Here is a 19,036-nt window from a genome sequence, read left to right on the forward strand (position 1 = left end):
CCTGAACGCAAGTTAAAACATTGATCTACGAATCACGAACGTAGCTCAAAAGTAAAAAAAAAAATATTCATTAACGCATGGGGTTTTTCATGTCAATGATCTGATCCTTGCTAGTGTCAGAGTCACTCAAGGGCGATCCTCTTGCTTGGAAGACTCTGAGCTAGGTGGACACTTCAATACGTCTTCACCTTGTCAAAGCTGCATATAGACATACATGCCAAACTAACATGTCTCTAATATCGGTCACATTAGCACAATTACCATATATATATCTTAATTCTCCAATTAAAACGTAACGTAGATCACAGCATCACTATTCTCCTCAGAACCATATATTCCCAGCATCCAACGACTGCACCTTTGTATATATAGCTGTCATGACAAGGTAAATGATAACAATATACAACATGATACACCTTTATAAATCACGCATAAGCATAAAGGCTAGTATATCCTCTTGATCAAGATATATAGTAGTTCTTAAGATATCATTAGCTAATTCCTCCAGGCTCCAGAAGACGCCAGGTTATTAACCAGAGCCAATGCATTGCTAGTGAGATACGTAGCATTCAGGACCTTAGCCTTCACCTCCCCCACCTCCTTCCCCTTGTACCCACCAAACCCATCAAGACAAGTATCCTGGTTGGTGAGCGCTGCGCTGACCCAGGTCTCCACGTTACTCATCTGGTACTCGAACGTCCCCCTCTCCAGCCGCCGGAGCTCCCCGAGAGAGCTGCGGAGCTCCGCCACTGCATCCCCGAAGCACTCGACGCAGTCCGCCATCGCCCTCCCGGCCCTCCCCCCTCGCGTCCTTCCGCCATGCTTCATCTTTGCGAGGTAGCGGCCGACGTCGTTGGCCTCGGTCAGCGTGACGGCGACCGCCCCGCGCGCCCACCAGCATGGGTTCTTCTGCTTCCAGGCTGCTGAGTGGGAGAAGGATTCGAGAGAGCGCATGCAGAGGGCGCGGTGCCGCGTCACGTTGCATGCAGCCTCGAGGTAGTGGGCGCTGGCGGCAGTTGAGGAGGCGAGGTGAGATGAGATGGTGACGAAGAAAAGGAGAGGGGAGAGGGGTAGGGTGGCCATGGTTTGTGAGTGGATGAAGAAAGAGAGTACTGAGGGGGTCAACTTTATAGGTGGGTTGGGGGTAGGGTTTGGGCTTTACAGGTGGGAGCTATATGTGGTGTGTGGCGAGAAGGTGGTAAGTGCAATAAAGGGGGGAAGAGTTGGCGTACGATATGGAAAGGGGGAGGATGGAAGGCGTAGGTTCCAGGGAGGAGGTGAGCTTCTCGTGAAGGAGACGTAGTGGGCCTGTTACGTCCTGTCATACTAGGATGACAACAGGAAGCGATGGAAAGGAAAATTATGGTTAAGAATCGAGGAAGATTGGTGCTTTTGCCGAGGCAAGAACAGGTACAGGGGTTCTTTTCTGCGTGATGCATGTGAGTGAGCTGCATCACGAAGAGGATGGGCTTGAGTTGCTCCGACGAGGAGCAGATGATGAATTGATGCTGCGGATTTTGCAACAGCTTCCAACCGAGTGATGTATGGGTTTGGTGGCAATCTACACAAGCACTTCTGGAATCACTGGGAGAAATATGTGGAACGAATTAATTTCTGCTATCTTAAGGATTCCACAGTTCAAACATTCCTCGCAGATGATTTTAATTTGTGCCATCTTAAGGATTGCCATTTGTTGATGATTTGGAATCAAATGAAATCAGAGAGTTTCTCCAGAGGAATGGTCTTGTTGAGGTGTGTTGCTCCGGGCCAAAGTTCGCATGGTGTAACAATCATGATGGTCTGGCGAGGATTTGAGAAAGATTTAATATTGATTGGGTGGTGGTTGAGGTCATATAATTACCTCTATTATTCCAGATGATGGAGTGCATACTTGCCCCGTGTAGGTTGATGCATTGTCCACAGAAGATGGAGTTGGCATTTGCCCCGTGTAGCTTCGCATCCTTTTCCACATACCTTGAAGGTCTTTGCCTTTCAGATTTTTGAAAATACATAACTGCATAATTGTGAGGATTTATGCCGGCATGTATTTAGTCTAATATCAGTTATATATTATAAAAATCTTAGATACTTATACAAGGTTAAGGAATACAAATAATATTTTCCATATAGCCTTTTTGGACAAGATTCTGGATCATTGTAAATGATATTAAAGAAGACCTGACCAATGGTCCTTATAGACTTGGGGATAACTCTGGGCCCATTTGGTGTTTATAATTAGATTTGATTATATTTAAATCTTTAGCCTGGCGAGAATACTAAGATATAAGCGGAGAAGTATGTGAGAGCTGATGCAAACATGTATTTAGTCCCACAATAATTATGTGCTGGAGAAATGTACAACCAAAAAATTCAAATAATATCTTCCAAGTAGTCTCTCTCCCTATTAATATGGTTATAGAAAAACTAATTTTTATACTTTAATACAGAGTTTGATGAGGTAGGCTTATATCAGAAGAGTTGAATCACTTGGATCACTCATCTCTTAGTACCATATACTTCTTCAACACAATAGATTTTGGCAGCAGAAATCCAGGGTAGATTGGATCAAAGATGGAGATTGGAACACAGATCTATAATCTTAAGGCACGTGTGCAATAGAATCTTATCAATTTCCAATGTAACAGAAGTTATTGAAAGTGAAAAACATATCAGAGTTATTAGAATAGATTTTTTTCCCCCAAGAAAGATGGAATCAGCTTGATACAAATTTGACCTGTGAAGTGCCACAAGTGACATGGTTTAAATGATATTGATAGGACGAAGCATTGTGCAGGTGCTACATATGATGAGATTTAGTTAACATTCAGATCAACAGGATCCAATAAGGCCCTAGAGCCTAATAGTTTCCACCGGGTTTTTTCAGGGCATATTGGAGAATTGGGCCAGATATGTGTCATGCAGAGGTTCAACTTTTTTACGTCAGGTAATAAGCCAAGAGCTTGACAGTCCCCTCTCACTTCAGGCCTAATAGTTTGTGTAATACGTACGTTGCATAAGTCTTTGGCCAAGATATTTTACACTGAGGATAAAAATAGTCATCCATTTATAAGCTCGTATTTGAAAACTAGCAGCTTTCATCTTAGGCAGGAAGTATTTTGGATATAACTTGCTGTTGGCTCAAGAACTATGATTTAGTCATAATTTTTCCAACATTTTTCTCATGGATAACAGAGGATGAGATGCTCGAGTCCATGATGATTTTATAGCAAAACAGATTATTTTGCATGTCTTCAAGGGTACTATTTATGGAGCATGTAAATGGATTTGTTATTTTTCGAACAATAAGGTCCACGCTTTGCATTGTGATGGTTTATTCTGCTTATTAGCTTTAGCTCATTGTTAAAGCATATAGATACACTTGCAGCTTTTTTTTTTTTTTAGTACAACGGCGGCTCACATCCTACGAATGTGGATGCGGCCAACAAAATTAGTAAACAACATGGCAAATAAAGAACCCAGCACTATGTCATGCTCCATCCATATGAAGCCTTCAGATGATGAGCCGTATAGGAGGCAACTCAATCAGCTATACCATTTGCTTTTCTATAAACATGTGTGGTCTGATAAGAGGCACACTCCTGCAGTAGTCTGCGAATGTCAAGGAGATACACGTTGCAGCTTTCATTGTGTTACCTGGTTCATCACTTTAGCATTATTATTCACTGATATTAAACAAATTTTTTCTCTGTTTTTTGACTCTTTTCTTTATAGGGAAAGAAGCTACTGAAGCAAATCAAAAAGTGGATGAAGAAGAAGCACAAGAAGAAGAATAGTTTCTGAACGGCCCTTCTTTGCAAATAAAAAGCTACGAAGGGTACCTCAGTATCCAAGACGTAATTTAATTGCATGATGAGCCAGCTGAGCCATCTCTTTATGCTACCTGAGCATGAAGGTATTTAATTTATCCTCTGTTCCAAGGAAAATTCCTACGTCTGCTTTATTTCTTTTCTTGGTGAGAAGAACTACTAGGCAAAAAGAAACATGTGCTGTAAAAAATCCTTTTGGATTATTTTGGTCATATGATTCATTTTTATGTGCAAAAGGAGAGTTTGTCCAACTGTCAAAAGAGAGGCTTTAAAATCACTTTTATGTCCTTCTGGTGTACCTGACAAGGTTCTTCTTCCCTGTCCTTCTTCCCTCTTTTTAAGAGTTTATCGTTCTTATCTCTCAATACTTTTCCAATAACATTTAGTTTTTTTTCTCTTTCTTGCTAGGAAGCATTACCAATCTGTTATTGGTAAGAAACTTAACTCACATTGCTTGGTCCCATGTTTGGTAGAAAACTCGAGACTTCTTTTGCCTTTTTTTCATCCTTTTCATTTTCCTTTTTCTGACATACAGTAATGGTTTAACAGAGTTATAGCTTTTCTCAGTTCACATATTCTGTCACTGGATTGAAGATAAAAGTAACAAAAAAGAACAATGCTTATGTAACTGGTATTAACCATTCAAATCAAAACCAGTGGAGTTGATTTTTGTTACATAGCCTGTTAAAACAGTATTCACAAGCTAGGTTTAAGTATACCCAGGGGGAGCATGTCAAGGTTGATATCATCATTCCAGTGGCCTCGTTGAATGAAAAAAATTTCCTCGCTCAACAAGCAGAGGCATGATAGATAAGTTTTATCTTGTCTAGTTGCCAAACCATTCTATTTCAATATCCATCCTTGATACACATATAAGCAACTGCATTTTCAATCTTCAGCTTTAATACACATACAGTTGAAGCTTAAGAAATGCATGCCCATTATTCATCAACAACAAAGCAACCCTGCAACTTTTTTTTCACTTACACTCATTCGCATTGCTGGTCATGAAATACTCTATTTATGTCTTGTGAACTGAATTAACTCACAATATCCTATCCTTTCTACATTCTCTCTGCCTAGTTGTATTGAAAAATTTACAACCTGTAGCTCCCACATTCATTGTTCCAGTGTATTTAGAGAGGAATCCAGCCCTGTCATCCATGTGTAATTAGGGTAAGAATATTAGCAAGATACGCTATTTGGAGGTTTAATTTTACAATGCTAATTAGCTTGCTTAACGCACCTTGATCAACCCATTTTCACTACCACAAAAGATAATATCATTTGCTGTCAGGAGGCTTGTTATCTTGCTACCTGCTGCTAATCTACCTACTTTCTGTTGCATTCCTCTCAACCAAATCTGTTGCACATTACCTCATCCAATTATAACCAACCAAATTGCAAGTATATGACAAGATTCATATTAAGAAAATTTCAATAAATAGGCTTGACAATCACCTGAATAATACTTGGCGATGAGCTGCAGTTCAAGTAAATGAAGTCCTCCACTACTGACATGGCTTGCACATTTGTTCCCCTTTCCATCGCTATTGAAATTTGAGGTCGGCAGCACTTTCTCCACTCCTGAGTTTTTCTCAGATTAAATAAGTTGATTGCTTTGATCCTTTTAATTGTTCCTATGTTAAATATTAAAATACGTACCTTTATACTCGATCCTTCAACAGCAACACCTGCATGGTAAACCCATCCTTTATAGACCAGAATAGAGTTTATCGCTTGGTTTTGCATTCTCCAGCTTTTTGTAGGCGGTCTGATCTCTGTTTTATAGTTTGCCATTATATCTACTTCCTGAAGGAAATTTCAGTTACACTTTAAATGGTTGGATCTTCTGATGAAAAAAGGCTTGGATGAATATAATGAAACGATTCTTATATGCTATGAAATATTCATGAATTCATATGAAGTCCAAACATCAAACCAACCTGTATACTTGAATCTGTGCAACCAAGGTAAACTTTTCCCTGGACAACTGTTAGGCATTTAACATGCTTTTTCTTGCATGTAGTCTCGATGCTTCTTGATTCATGGCAGACCTATAAAATATTGCTCTAACATGATGTCAAATTGCATTTCTCAGTCCTGATAGAGTGAAGCACGCTGAACAATTATCCAAAGGTGACAAACAAGGAAAAAAAGAGCTTCTATGCTTATGGATGTCACCCTAGCTAATCCTGAATCTTGAATGTATTGATTACAGAATCTGAACCCTGTAGTACAAAGTGTACACTTTAGTCGCAACTAGAATAGGCTGACCTTTACCTTGAGACCATGGCTCTGTGTAATTACAAGAATTTTGTCACCACAACTTTCTACTTTTTGAATGGGATCCTTCATCTCTATAACTTCAACACATTCTAACTTCCTTTGTAGCATTTTCCAGACCTGTAAATGAAAAAGAGCTTTTTATTACTTGTTCTTTTATTATTTTTTAATAATGAATCCTTAGTCTGTTGCTATGATGGGATCAGTTACCCTAACAGTTTTGTCAGAGGATCCACTTAAAAGGCTATCCCCTGGTTCAAAAAGTGTTAAGCAGGTTACGGGCCTTTTGTGGTCCTTGGCCTCCCATACGAGCATTGTTCTTTGTCCCTTGATGTCCCAGACCTGATTTGATTCATCAAATATATTAGAGTTTCATATTTTGATAGGCATTATAAGTTGACATATAATGACAGATGAAATTTTCGCATATTATTTTGACAAGTAGCAAATATTTCTGGCATAATAAAAAATATGTCCGGCTGGTAACATACTTGATATAATCTGTCATCATTTTGACATGATGACTTTGCATTTCTTTTTCCATTTTTGTTACAAGATAACATTTTTTAATAGCAATAAGATCAAATGTCTGCTTCTGATCAAATCTTTCATCTTGGCTAGAGCTGCATACAGCACAATTCTTTTTCCATCTTTATAGTATTTGGGAATATGTGATATTGCAAAGTAACTCTGAACTTGTCAAAAATGATAGCTACATAACATTCTGTCTCAAATATATCCTTACTTTAATCGAGCCATCTGAGTATCCAGCACAAAGCTGTCCTTTGTAGAAAATAAGAGCAGTTGCAGCTCCGCTTCCAACATGGCCTACTTCCAGAGTTTGTGTATGTGCACATGACACATGCTGCAATTGCCATCATTAGATGGATGATGTGCACTAGTGAGTCAATGTCATATATTCTTATTACAGAGTAGTAAAAAAGCCAATGAATCTTAATTTGAGAATTAAAGTAACAGTAAGATGAAGAGGAAATATGCAAGCATAATTGTAGACCCTTAAAATGTGAAACAAGACTATTTACTTTCATTCATCAAAATATATTTAACATAAAAAACATGTTGTAAGGATTTCATGCTAATTGACAGATTGATCTGTGCTTCGGAGGACATTAGTAAGGGTCTGCTGCTAATAGTGTTATAGTAACTACAAAGCATGGAAATCACACTTATATGTACAATCTTTGCGCAAATATTATCTAAGAGTTCCTTCATTATATATTTCTGTTACTATGTTGGCATCTGAGCAGGTGTTTAGTTAATGCCTTGCTAGTGCTAATGCACCGTTATTTTTTCAGAAGTAGAGTGACTTATGTATTGCTTTTGCAGTAAGAGCCTTCCAGTGTTATCTATATTTATGATAGAAATATCTTTAACAAGAATCGCATAATTTCTTTGTATTCTTATTATTGGCATCCATTGGACATTTGAAGGCTTGAAGCTGATATTAACAAAATAACTGATGTCATAAAGGTAATCTAAATTTGAAGTTCAGCATGTTTTAAAAATATGTGATATTCAGATTTCTGTGATTTCAATTCAGAGGTACTGTAATGCTTTCAAGTTCTAATAAAGCTTGGCATTGCAAGAATGGTGAATTAAATCAAAAGTTCTTTGACCTCATTATGGGATCTAGAACCGGCTAATCTGAGTAGGCTGTTCTGCAATAAGCTAACATCTTTCATCTGGAACAGTTAATTCAAGATTTTTTTCCCCCCTCGGAGTTAGCTATCCTTTATCTAACCAAACTATCAATCTCAAAAAGTGCTTTTTTCCTGTTACTTTTGCCCTGCTTGAATTAACTGGGAATTGCCTATCATGTTGTGTCCATCATTCATAATTCGAGGTAACTGTATTTTCATATATCAAATTATAATATAATAATAAGTTAAAGGTATATTTAGATGACACTATATTAGGATATCTTCAATTATTTAGCCTTTCATACTATAAACATTCTAATTTCTTTTACATTCTCGTGATTCTGTTGGCAGTTCTAAGTATTATGCCAACAACTAGATCGGAAAGGTAGATTCTTATAAGTACCCTTATTAATTTAAACAATTGTTATGCTTTATCTGAGGCATTATATATTTAAGGCGTTTATTTGGCTTTCTTGAACAACTGTGTGGGATTTTTCAAGTACTAGAGTTTGCTGGGAATTGTCACTTATAGAAGACCATATAAAAGAATTTTCAGTTTTCTGTTTCAAAATATTTCTAATTCTCCATATCTACATGAAAGCTGAGAAGTCTAATGTGTTTCAAGAAGATAGAAATGCGGTTGATGTGAGAGGACTAGAACCTCTTGGCAACAGTTGATGTTTTTGATTTACTTGCTTAAAGGACCTTATACATCCTTAATTTCTGTTAGTTCCAAGGATAAAACTTTAAATGAATTTGTTTCACTTTCAAGTAGTTTCTTGCATGTATATGAAGTTAAAACATAGGCCACAATTTCAAATGTAGTTATCAGACTGTTGTAACACATCATATGCAGCCATTACTACTATGTAATGGTTATCTTGCAGTGTTTATTAAGTTTGCACTACCAATGTTAAGAGTTATAATCTCACTTTTCCACATATATGTAACAATTTTAAAAACTAACAACTGCACTCACTGGTTTGGTGGGAAGAAAATAATCTGTAACTTTTAGTAATTCCTCAGCCATCCATGTGTAACCTGAGAGACGTCTAAGTGATTCTTGTAAACCTTCTGAGAAGTTCATTAATTTCTGCTTTCCTGCATATAGAGAAAATCCAGCAAAGGTTACAGTTTCAATATGGAAAACAATACGCTTAATCTAAACAGAACGCATGAACTCTTGAAATCACCACTGTGGCATGTTAAAATTTTAAAGGAATCAAAGTTAGATGTATAAGGTTTTTGAAGGTATTTTTGATGGGTTAAGTTGTTCTTATCACCTCAAGGTTCCTATTTTCTTAGTAAATGTATGCAAAACCATAGTAATAATAGTTTGGGGGTGGGGGGGGGGGGGGGGGAGGAGTGGGGGTGGTTGGGGTTATGTATCTCTTAGGTGGTAATATGCTGCTAGCTTTTTACCTTTGAGGAAGTATGTAAATCATAACTATAATAGTCTAGAACTATTTGTTTTTAATCAGAAGCATTTTCAGTGTAGAATTGAGTTATTGAGACTTTGCTACTACTCTGTGCATGAGGGACTGTAACTGTCAAAAACTGCATTACCTTTACCAGATGTGTAATTGTACACACAAAGACATGCTAGAATTCGCTCATCGAGCTCTGACCCTGGATGGAGGAAGTGTGCTATTTCACTTAACAAAATCTCACAGGCATAATATCTGAGGCTACTTGGACCCATAACTGCCATTTCACTTCCAAGCCATGCAATGCATATAAGACAGCCATGTGAAACACTCTTTATCTTGCTCTGAACTCCCCTTGCCAAAGCATTAAAGATGGAACAACCAAATTTGATGACATCTTTTGCAGTTTTGGCACTCCATGCATTTGTTTCGGAGTCCTGCATGAATATCGTCTACTATATCAAAAATAGACATATATGTTCTATTTCAGTTTAATGCATCACCAAATTGAAGCAACACATTATGTACGTTAACCAGGGTCGGCAAAACCAGTACTAGGCACCGTACCAATTGCCCGGTGGCACAAGTCGATACAGGCTGCTCCGGGCCTGTACCGATATAGTAGAAGAGGCGAGGAAGAGAGAACGAGAGAGAAAAAGAGAGAGAGAGGGGGGGGGAGGCCGAGAGAAGCTGACGGAGAGCCAGTGGAGGGCCAGAGAGCAACTGCACGGAGGAGGCGGAGGCCAGAGAGCTGCCCCGCGAAGGAGGTGGAGGCCGGAGAGCCGCCGGGAAGCTGCATAAGAAGGCTCCGCTCCAGTCCCCTATTTCGTTCGAAACAGGGGCCAGAGCGAGCTCTTCTTCCACGGCTCCCTTTCCTGCATGGTGGCTCGCCGGCCAGCCTCGACCTTCCTCTCCCTCTCCCTCCCTCCCCCCCCCCCCCCCCCCCCGCTCTCTCTCTCTTTTCCTCTTTTTCCTTCGTCTTCTCTCCCTCTGGTGCCAGTCTCATTTTCGTCTCCGGAACCATCTCGGTCTGTGCTCGGTACGGTTTGGGACGGTTCCGCCGACCTTGACGTTAACGCTACAATGTGATGGTTGGTTCTAGTTGTAAATAGGATGGATGAAAACTGTTTGACTAGTACCTGTAGACAGGGATCAAACCAGTCAACTTTTCTGATCATATTCCTATGATGTACTGATGCCAAACCTGCCCTTTTTACTAGCCATGCTGCTGTATATGGTTCCCCTGTCCAAGAATAAGTCCCTCCAAGGTTTGAAAAAATAAATGCTGCCAGTATCTGTGTGCTGCAATTTTCTTCTGATGCAACTGACTCTAATAGGATTTCAATTGCCTCTTCTCTGAATGCACTGTTACCACTTGAATGTTCCTGCGATAGATTTGTTTCTTTAATGTCAATTCCTGCTTCTAACATTTTTTCTATTCCTAGAAAAGAAAACTTTTCTCGTTCTTGAATCATGTAGACAATTATAATGTTTTCATTTAAAAAAAAATGATATAGTTCTATTATATGTTCAGAATATTAATTTGATAAGATATCATATAAATTGTGGGTATAAATTGTGGAAGAGGCACTTCGCAGTGGTTCACTGTCTGAGACAACATGAAAATGATTCAATGAATCACAAATCCTTCATGATCATTATAATGGCTGAGAACTGCCTAATTAGTTTACAGATAAAATTTTCAAAATATTTCACTCTGATCAAAATGCATGGATATCTACAAGGTGGAAAAATGTTTAGAATTTGATCTGCAGAAGGCCAAGATTTTCATTGTTTATTGCAAAGAAGTCTCAAGTAACCATGAGAGGTTAGATTTCTAGTGAACTGACAATAGAAAATTATAGTCTACAATCTGTTGATGGAAATTGCATTTCAATGATGTATATATCTTCATATGTTTAACTGAATGCTTTGAAGTATACCACTGAATAAACTATACCAGCATGTCCAATTGAACCAGAAGATTTGCTGCCAAAAGTCGATATTCAGGTTCAGCTTGTTGGATACACGCCATTAACGTGTGCATAATGCTGAAGCTTCTGTGCTGTCGTATCTGATGGAGCAAATGAATGGCTGATGACCTGAAACATTAGGATACTAGTACTTAACAAGTTCATTAATGTCAATTAATTATAGATGTGTACTCTGTTTTGTTTTTGTATTTTAAACTCAAAAGGTTAATTTTTACTGGGTTGAGTCCTGCGGCTCATTATTTGGCTAAGATATGAGGAACAAAAACAGTTTCCAGATAAAACAGAAGGAAACCATAATGGTCTAAAGCCAGCTGTATATTGCTAGAGCATCTAATATTCACCCCACTCTTTTATGTCTTGCATTGTAACATTTAGTTTTTTGTATGTAGTTATAAATTTTTGTTGTCATTGAGACATGCAGAGAAGCAATCACAATTAATGTAGAATTGGATGGTTTTGGATTTATGATTCACTGAAAGTTTTGGAAATCCATATCCCAGAACCATCCTATTCGCATATCTACCTTTATATGAATTTGATTAGTTATATTATGCTGCTAACTTGTATTAAATATTTTATATACAAAAATTGCAGTATTCTAAATGTGTACTATGTTTAATATTGTCATTCTTTAGATTATCTGAGACAGCTATTTCTGTTTCTGGTTGATGATTTATTTTTCGAAAAAATGAATAAGCCTCAAGAAGAGTTGAAATAGTCAAAAGCTAAACCTGAATCATATAGATAACATATCCCATCTATGAAATACAAAAACATATGGACACAAGTGAATTGAGATTAGCTATTGAAATAAGCAATTCAAAACATATGAAAATACCTGGGCATGCGAAGAATCTCATGGAAATATTCAAGTGCAGCATATTTGGCATGTTTCTCATTTCTTCTAAGAAGATAGAGGAATGAATCCACAGGAGTGACTTGTGACAAAAACTTTTTGCAATTCCCGTTCAGACGCATGCACCTAACAAGAATCGCTGCCAAAGCCACACCTTCTTCTAAATTCTTGTTCATGGCAACTTTTACAAGCTTAGAGAGAATCTGAGGAGAACTAATAGCTCCCAAGTGCATGTTATTTGTTACATAGTCAAAGGCAGTTACTAATACTTCAATCATGGCTATTGATGCTGATGTTGGTGTTATAGTAAGTGACAAATACCCCTTCTGACCATTTGAGTTGCAAGCAACCTCAACTAATGCTGGTAGAAGCTCTAGACCTTTTATCTCTGTAGGTGATGGATTTAGCAAATAGATAAGAATAGCAGCCTCTTGCACATTTCTCTTCAATGCATTGGCCAAATAATTCAGAAGTAAATCCTTTTTCTTAATGTCTTCTATAACTGCTTTGTCTTCTGATATTAGAAGTAAGAGCATAGATACTGATTCCCTAATGACTTTCTCCGTTTTAGAAGTTGAAATGATGTCCAGTAATTGGTCAAGGATTCCTTGCTTTACTGAGCTATATTTAACCTTCTTCTTAGTGTTGAATATTTCCCCTATAGTTGTAACTTCCAAATCATCATCTTCATATTTTCCTGGACCTTCCGAGAAACATAGAGTTGAAAATGCCTTTTCAAATCTTTCCAGCAGTTCCATGTGATTATCTTTCCTATAACTCGAGCTTTCATCACTCCGGTCTTTCTCATTGTTTGAAAAGTTTATTTTCCTCCTTGCAAAACTTCCTCGAGGAACCGCTTCAGATATGCTATATTTCCTTCTAAATTTAGATGAGAAATTGCTAAAGCATCTTAAGTCTTGCGGTGGTGAACTTCCTGAAGGTGTCCCATCTTCTACAGAACAATAGGAAAATGGGCATGTCTCCCCATCTCTCCGATCCAAGATTGAAAATCTTAAATCATTAAGTGAACTATGTGATCTGCTAGATAATAGACAATTTGCATTTGCTTCGCAGACTTCCAGATTCATTGAATAGCTTGGAGAATCAGGAGCATATAACTCTAGACACTGAGGAGATGAATAACCAGGTTGGTAGTTCCTATAATGATCATAAGAACACAATATGATTGTATCATAGTTTTTTCATTAGGAACTTGTTACAGTAATAGCTGATGATAGTTGCTATATAATAGGGTATGGACATACCTTTCACCATGATTGGATGCTGAAAGATCTGCATCTGTTGACAGAATCTTTTCTGGACTTTCTTTACCCTGCATTCTCATCTGATTCAGATGAATTGTAATCATTAAAAAATAACAGATCTGGAAAATATGCTATTCTTTTCAATTTTCTTTTATTTTTAGAATAAGTCCTTGTCCGATGATAGCAAGGTTGGTTTTTTATTGTAATTTTAGTAATGAAATTTATCATTGGATCCTAGAATCTAATCTTTGCCACAAAGATGTGTATTTACATCACTGTTGTATTGACTCCACATGCAAGTGAGTTATAATTACTGAAAAATATATATTGAATAGCAGGCCTTATCTCATCTAATTTTGAGTCTGGTTCTACGGATCAAGTTGTTTTATCCATCAAAATTTGAGAACCTCACACGAACAGCTCTCAAATTGTCCATTCTGAATTAGTTTACTGGTCCTTAATAAGCCAACTTTACACAAAGGAATGACTTCTGTGAATGCTAGAAGATCAGCAGGCAGGACAAATTTTATCTTATCGGCTGTGTTGTTTAAGATCAAGCAACTCGCAGCTTGCAAAACCTACCTTAATAACCTAGCAGTTTAGGCCCCAGTTATCTTACTATTATTTTTACAGTTCAAAGATAAAAATCATGCAAATTACATTACAATGTCTGTATATGTGTATCTGGATGTCTGTATGTGTTACCTCTGAATCACTTGTTTCTGTAGAATCAACGTGTGAATAAAAGGAAACTGGTGAATCTGACTGAGACTCTTCTAGCATCTCTTGGAGGCATCTGATGTCAAAGCTTTCCTTAATTTCTTCATGAAAACTCTTATCCAGATTTGTCACAAGAGAGTTTACATTTTTGGGTTTGGTAAAATCTTCACTTTCCTTTGAATTGGCCGTGGAGGCTTTATTTTTTTTTATATCTATAATTTCTTTAGGTTGATATACCATCTGAGCCTGCATGAAAAACAAATTCAGAAGTAGTGATAAGGTGCTTTCGGCAATTTTTGCATGCGTAAATTGTTTATAAAGTAAATTTTCAGTTGGCTGTGTTTATTAGTTTGCTAAATTGAAACAAGAGGATTAGGATATCAGACAAACTTAAGGGTGACATAGAGTTCTTTGTTATTTTCCATCAACTGGACATGTCAAAAAAATTTATTTTCCAGTGCAGCTTGCATGTGAAATCATTTTTTAACAAAAAAACTAGTACATGACATTTATGTATATGGATATGCAGCCAACTAGCTTCCCCGACTGATAATTGTAGCTAGAACAGTGAAAATAAAGGAAAAGTTAGTATAGCCACCTTCTTGGAAGAGGCTACAGAACCTTAAACAGAGTATATGGCAGCCTTTCATATGGTGCCAGAAGAATTTTAACGGTATACTTTGACTTTGTAGTTTGGGGTAAGTGTCAGACTGCCATATACCATGTTCAAGGTTAGATCATGCCTTCTTCCTGAAGACAGCATTTCTCATTGCGAACAATTTTCTTTTGGAAACTAGCATCAAATCCTCTGGTTATTTCATATAAATAAATAGTGAAACGAAAAACAAAATTAGAAATGCATTTTCTGGAGTGGATCTTCTGCCGTTTAGTATGGAGTGATAGATACTTAAAGTATAAACTTCTGACTGCATGATCAAAATAAGCATGTGATCTGGTTTCCACAGCTTATGACCCTAGAAAATCTCTAACACCAGCTGTATACCATCTAGGATTTATGCCATTTTCCTCCTCCATGCGTGATATGAGTCCTTTGAACTGGCCCCAAGGTGCTAATTTCTAGGACCATAAGATTGACATTCCTGAAGGCAAGTAAGGAAGATGAACGCCAACATTTTTTTAATAAATTCATGTATTATGTTCTTCACTTAATACACTATGGTAACCTTAAAGTTCTTATCTATCTTCCTTTCTTTTCAGAAATCATTGTTCGCAAATTAGCAGTCTATTTGTCAATTCGTCTGATTTCAATACTGCATTATTCAAAAACATTCATACTTACCATCTGAAAACTTGCCCAGGTAGGTGCTTGTTCAAGGTAGTTAAACCATTTCGTGCTTGCAAAATTTGTGTACCTGTTTCAAGAACAGTGATCAAGGATAAGAACCAGCAGGGAGTAGTTAGCTTCTCTAAATCTCGTTCCACCATTTTCAGTGCCCAGATATTCTGCTTGCAAGATGTTATCAGAGGCAACTCAAAAGCTGAACTGAGAAAAACATACATTGTGAGTATTGGATTTCATGCTTTCAGTCTTCAGTTCATGATTGTAATTTTTTTTCTAGGGGTTTCTAAGTAGCAATCAAATTCTAGGATCTTCTGCACTATATAACACCAATAGTAGAGGAAATTCTGTAACTATAGTTATGCATGTGGTGAATCAACTGTTGAATCTCCTCATGAGGTACATATAGTACATTTGCCTGCTTGGTGCCAGTACTGCAAGAATATCTTGAGTTGTGGGATTTGCTGCCATGAGAATTTTAATGCAGCTACAAGTTTTAACAATTTGGCAGCATTCGAGAAAGTTCAGAAAAGAAAGAGAACTTTTGAGGGAAAATTTTTCTTCTCCTTTAAACAACTTTTCCTCAAGAAACTTAAAGCTGCTTAGTGGGTATGAACATGCCCATGGTGCCATGTTATGTCAGTAGGAATCATAACTTGCCATTTTAAATCCTAACCATTATAATGAAATGTGAGATTTATCTACATTTAAGCCCAAGCTGGTACCTAAAAACCAGACTCCAGTTTTCAGTCTATGGAATGTTATAGTAAATTGAATTACTCACTGTTGATTCTCTGCTTCCCTGCTACAGGTATCGACCAACGAGCATCCCTTAATCTGTGGAGGAGTCTCCCCATATGAAACCACCTGAAAGTACATCAACCAATCCTTGTACCTTCTCCCCTGCTGCTTCGCCGCCTCATCCACCGCTTCCTCGGTATCTTCAATTGTCATCAGAGAGCCAAAAAGTCTTCGCCACAAGACCGGTGCAAGCTCTCTTCGAACCAGCTGAGGGAAGACTAACACTGACTGGAGGAAGTGCATGGTCATCTGCCACCCATCCCCCCTAAGCTTCTGAACCAATGAGAGGTAGAAGTAGGAGCAACAAACTATGTATCGGTTCTCGATTCCAGCCGTGCTCCCATCCTCCTCTAGAGATGCTGGTACCTGTAACATCTGCTCGGATTTCGCAAGCCAAGAATTCCTTTCTTCTTGGCAATTGGACTGGATTGCAAGCTCAATGTTCTCAATTCCCCAGTATAGGTTCGAAAGGACTGATTGCTCGGAGAATTCAAAGCAACCATGGTCGGATATGGTAAGACTTGAGTTGCATATGAGCTGGAGAGACTTCCTAGCAGCAGGGTCGGAGAGGAAGCGGCGAATGTGGAGATTAACCAATGATACTATGGACAGAATGGAGTCTAAGTCTAGTCTGTTGTCGAGATGGGAATGGGTGATGGAAGAGAGTGAAGACTTGGAGGCAGAAGCCATGGACTTGGGAGCTACAACTGTTGGAGAATTGGGATATTGAATCAAGTTTGGAGAAAAGATATGAGAGAGAGAGAGAGAGAGAGAGGTGTTGGGAAAGGGAATGGAATGTGGGATGGAACATTCGCTCGTGACTGCCTGCAGACAAAATCCAAAACTGATGAGGCCCGCGCCTTCACAAGGCTAACACACCAAAAATGTGACCGTTGCTTGGCTGCCTTCTTCCCTCCAAGAAAGGGAGGGGACTTTGTATATTTTTTTCTTTTCCTTCTCTGAAGGAGATTTGGATGGAAAGACACGACTGCCCCTATGAAATTATTTTCTAATCATGTGGATATCTGTTTTCCAGCTCTCATCTTTCCTAATTATTTCATAATTATGTTTTCCCCCATCTGTTCTCATATTTCATTGATTGATTACCTGTCAACTTTGACCCTGCTACGTTTTCTTTAATTTTTTACTGTTCAAGGAAGTTATTTATCATGGCTCATTTATACTTTTGTTCTTCTTATCATCGTGCTACTCACGTTATACACGGAGACATTATTCTAAAATTTTAATGTCATGGACAAATTTCTTTCTTTATGTACTTTATAATATTTAATGTTAAAATTTGAGCATATTCTGGCTTGCTTAATTGTAATCACTTATTGACTGGGGAGTTCTATGCAGCAGAAAGTAATCCCTGAGAGATTCTATTAGGTTTTTTTTTGCTATTACTGTTGCAACAGATGAGCCTTTTAATGCAAAAGCCATTATCAATGGCAGCTCAAAATTCCTCATCCAACTTCATATAGGTGAGGAAATGAAGAGGCATGTTTGATTTGGAACTAAGACTCTTGGGTTTTCTTGTTGTTACCATATATTTCACCAGGTTATTTTGAGAGTTAGTAGGTTCAATAAATTACTGTCATATTAAATGAATAAACAGGAATACGGCACATGATGATGGTCATACAATAATAATGCTATTGCAAATCTAAGATTTTACTTAAATTAAAATTTTCATCTAAGCTTAAGATGTAAACCTCTTCAGTTTAGAAGACTGTTTGAAAGAGCCCGATAATAGCACAAATGGGCATGGATGTAACATCACGGACCCTTATTTCTGTTGTTTTTCTTGGACTGATATGATTGCCGTCGCGCAATAATAATTCTGAAGCAATCTAAGATTTTACTTTAAAATACAATTTTTCATCTAAGATTTTTCGTTCTAAGTGAAAACATGCGACAATAGCACAATGGTGGCTATGGACATAACATCAGGATCATATTTCTGTGGTTTCTCTTGGACTGACATTGAAAATTTAATAGATTAGAAAATTCGAGATGCGCAAATTTGCTTGGCATCAATCTCATTTTCTTCTTTCACATATCCACTCCCTGCTTTTAGATCAGTTACTCTTTAATTCCCTACATACTGTTTCCCTTTAGAGAGTATTTGATTGCATGGAAAAGTACTTAGAAAACTTATCTTTCTAAAAAAATAGCTTTTATTTATTTGTTTCAATAGAAAATCAATAAATCTAGAAAATTTATAACCAGATGACTCCCTCTGCCTTTTTTTCCTATGGTAAAAAGAAAGAAAACCATGCTTTTCAGTTTTCACGTATCGTTATCATATTATTGGGTTGCCGTGCGGCTGCAAAACCATGCCAACTTAAAAAAATTTGGATACCTGATCATTTTATGGTGCGATCTGACAGTCACCCAGTATGTCATCGTCATCATGAAACAGATGTCTGTACGCTGAAACCTACCACATTCCCGTGAGCTATGCACGAATTAGAGAGAGGGAGAGAGAGAGGGAGGAGAATTAAACAGCTATTAATCAACTACAATAAATGATAAAAAATAATAGACTTATCAAAATTTAGTTAATTGTTTCTATTGTGATACTTGGAAGGCTTATAAGTTATATCTGGCCATTTGTTGGTCACACAAGAAGCTACATGTGGATGATCTGCTGCTGAAATTAACTTTCTAGAAAAATTTATCATGATATAGCATGGTTATTTGCAAGAACAACCATCCGAAATCGAGTTATTTATGTAAGAAACAGTTGGTAATCATCAGAGGAGTTACCATGATAAGAAATTATCTCCTAAAGAAAGTCATAATTGAAGATAACTTCCAATCTTACATAATAAAAGATAACAAGTAGTTCACAACCTGGCCATTTGGTCCTATCTAAGAGAGGACTCCAGAATGG

At 37.6% G+C, this 19,036-nt stretch overlaps 2 protein-coding genes across 5 annotated transcripts; both read right to left on the minus strand.

The window, feature by feature from the left end:
* Positions 1 to 495: 495 nt before the first annotated feature.
* LOC120110067 (pectinesterase inhibitor 10-like) lies at positions 496 to 1,083 on the minus strand. Its single transcript, XM_039124011.1, has one exon. The coding sequence runs from the start codon at positions 1,081 to 1,083 to the stop codon at positions 496 to 498; it is 588 nt and encodes a 195-aa protein (XP_038979939.1).
* A 3,509-nt stretch (positions 1,084 to 4,592) lies between these two features.
* Positions 4,593 to 18,015, minus strand: LOC120110213 (putative E3 ubiquitin-protein ligase LIN-1). 4 transcript variants are annotated; one of them, XM_039124556.1, is made up of 17 exons: positions 16,121 to 18,015; positions 15,337 to 15,409; positions 14,022 to 14,282; positions 13,317 to 13,384; positions 12,034 to 13,209; positions 11,162 to 11,303; positions 10,341 to 10,586; positions 9,341 to 9,638; positions 8,754 to 8,875; positions 6,859 to 6,978; positions 6,324 to 6,455; positions 6,111 to 6,233; positions 5,774 to 5,884; positions 5,493 to 5,639; positions 5,289 to 5,414; positions 5,074 to 5,190; positions 4,593 to 4,981 (listed from the first exon to the last, which is right to left on the minus strand). In XM_039124556.1, the coding sequence occupies exons 1-17, from the start codon at positions 16,825 to 16,827 to the stop codon at positions 4,964 to 4,966; spliced, it is 3,987 nt and encodes a 1,328-aa protein (XP_038980484.1). In that variant the 5' UTR covers positions 16,828 to 18,015; the 3' UTR covers positions 4,593 to 4,963. The 4 variants fall into 4 exon arrangements, with proteins under 4 accessions (XP_038980484.1, XP_038980483.1, XP_038980486.1 ...); XM_039124555.1 differs by having other exon boundaries at positions 13,317 to 13,396; XM_039124558.1 differs by lacking the exon at positions 14,022 to 14,282 and having other exon boundaries at positions 16,121 to 17,645.
* Between the last annotated feature and the right edge of the window lie 1,021 nt (positions 18,016 to 19,036).

This window comes from Phoenix dactylifera, chromosome 3, assembly GCF_009389715.1.
Source record: "Phoenix dactylifera cultivar Barhee BC4 chromosome 3, palm_55x_up_171113_PBpolish2nd_filt_p, whole genome shotgun sequence".
Taxonomy (NCBI): Eukaryota; Viridiplantae; Streptophyta; class Magnoliopsida; order Arecales; family Arecaceae; genus Phoenix; species Phoenix dactylifera.

Excerpts from the sequence above, each read along its gene's own strand:
- LOC120110067 (XM_039124011.1), bottom strand. The coding sequence starts at position 1,083 with ATGGCCACCCTACCCCTCTCCCCTCTCCTTTTCTTCGTCACCATCTCA.
- LOC120110213 (XM_039124555.1), bottom strand. The coding sequence starts at position 16,827 with ATGGCTTCTGCCTCCAAGTCTTCACTCTCTTCCATCACCCATTCCCAT. Across the intron at positions 13,397-14,021 it reads CAGAAACAAGTGATTCAGAG|ATGAGAATGCAGGGTAAAGA; the intron begins GTAACACATACA and ends CATCTGAATCAG. Across the intron at positions 6,234-6,323 it reads CCTCTGACAAAACTGTTAGG|GTCTGGAAAATGCTACAAAG; the intron begins GTAACTGATCCC and ends TTTCATTTACAG.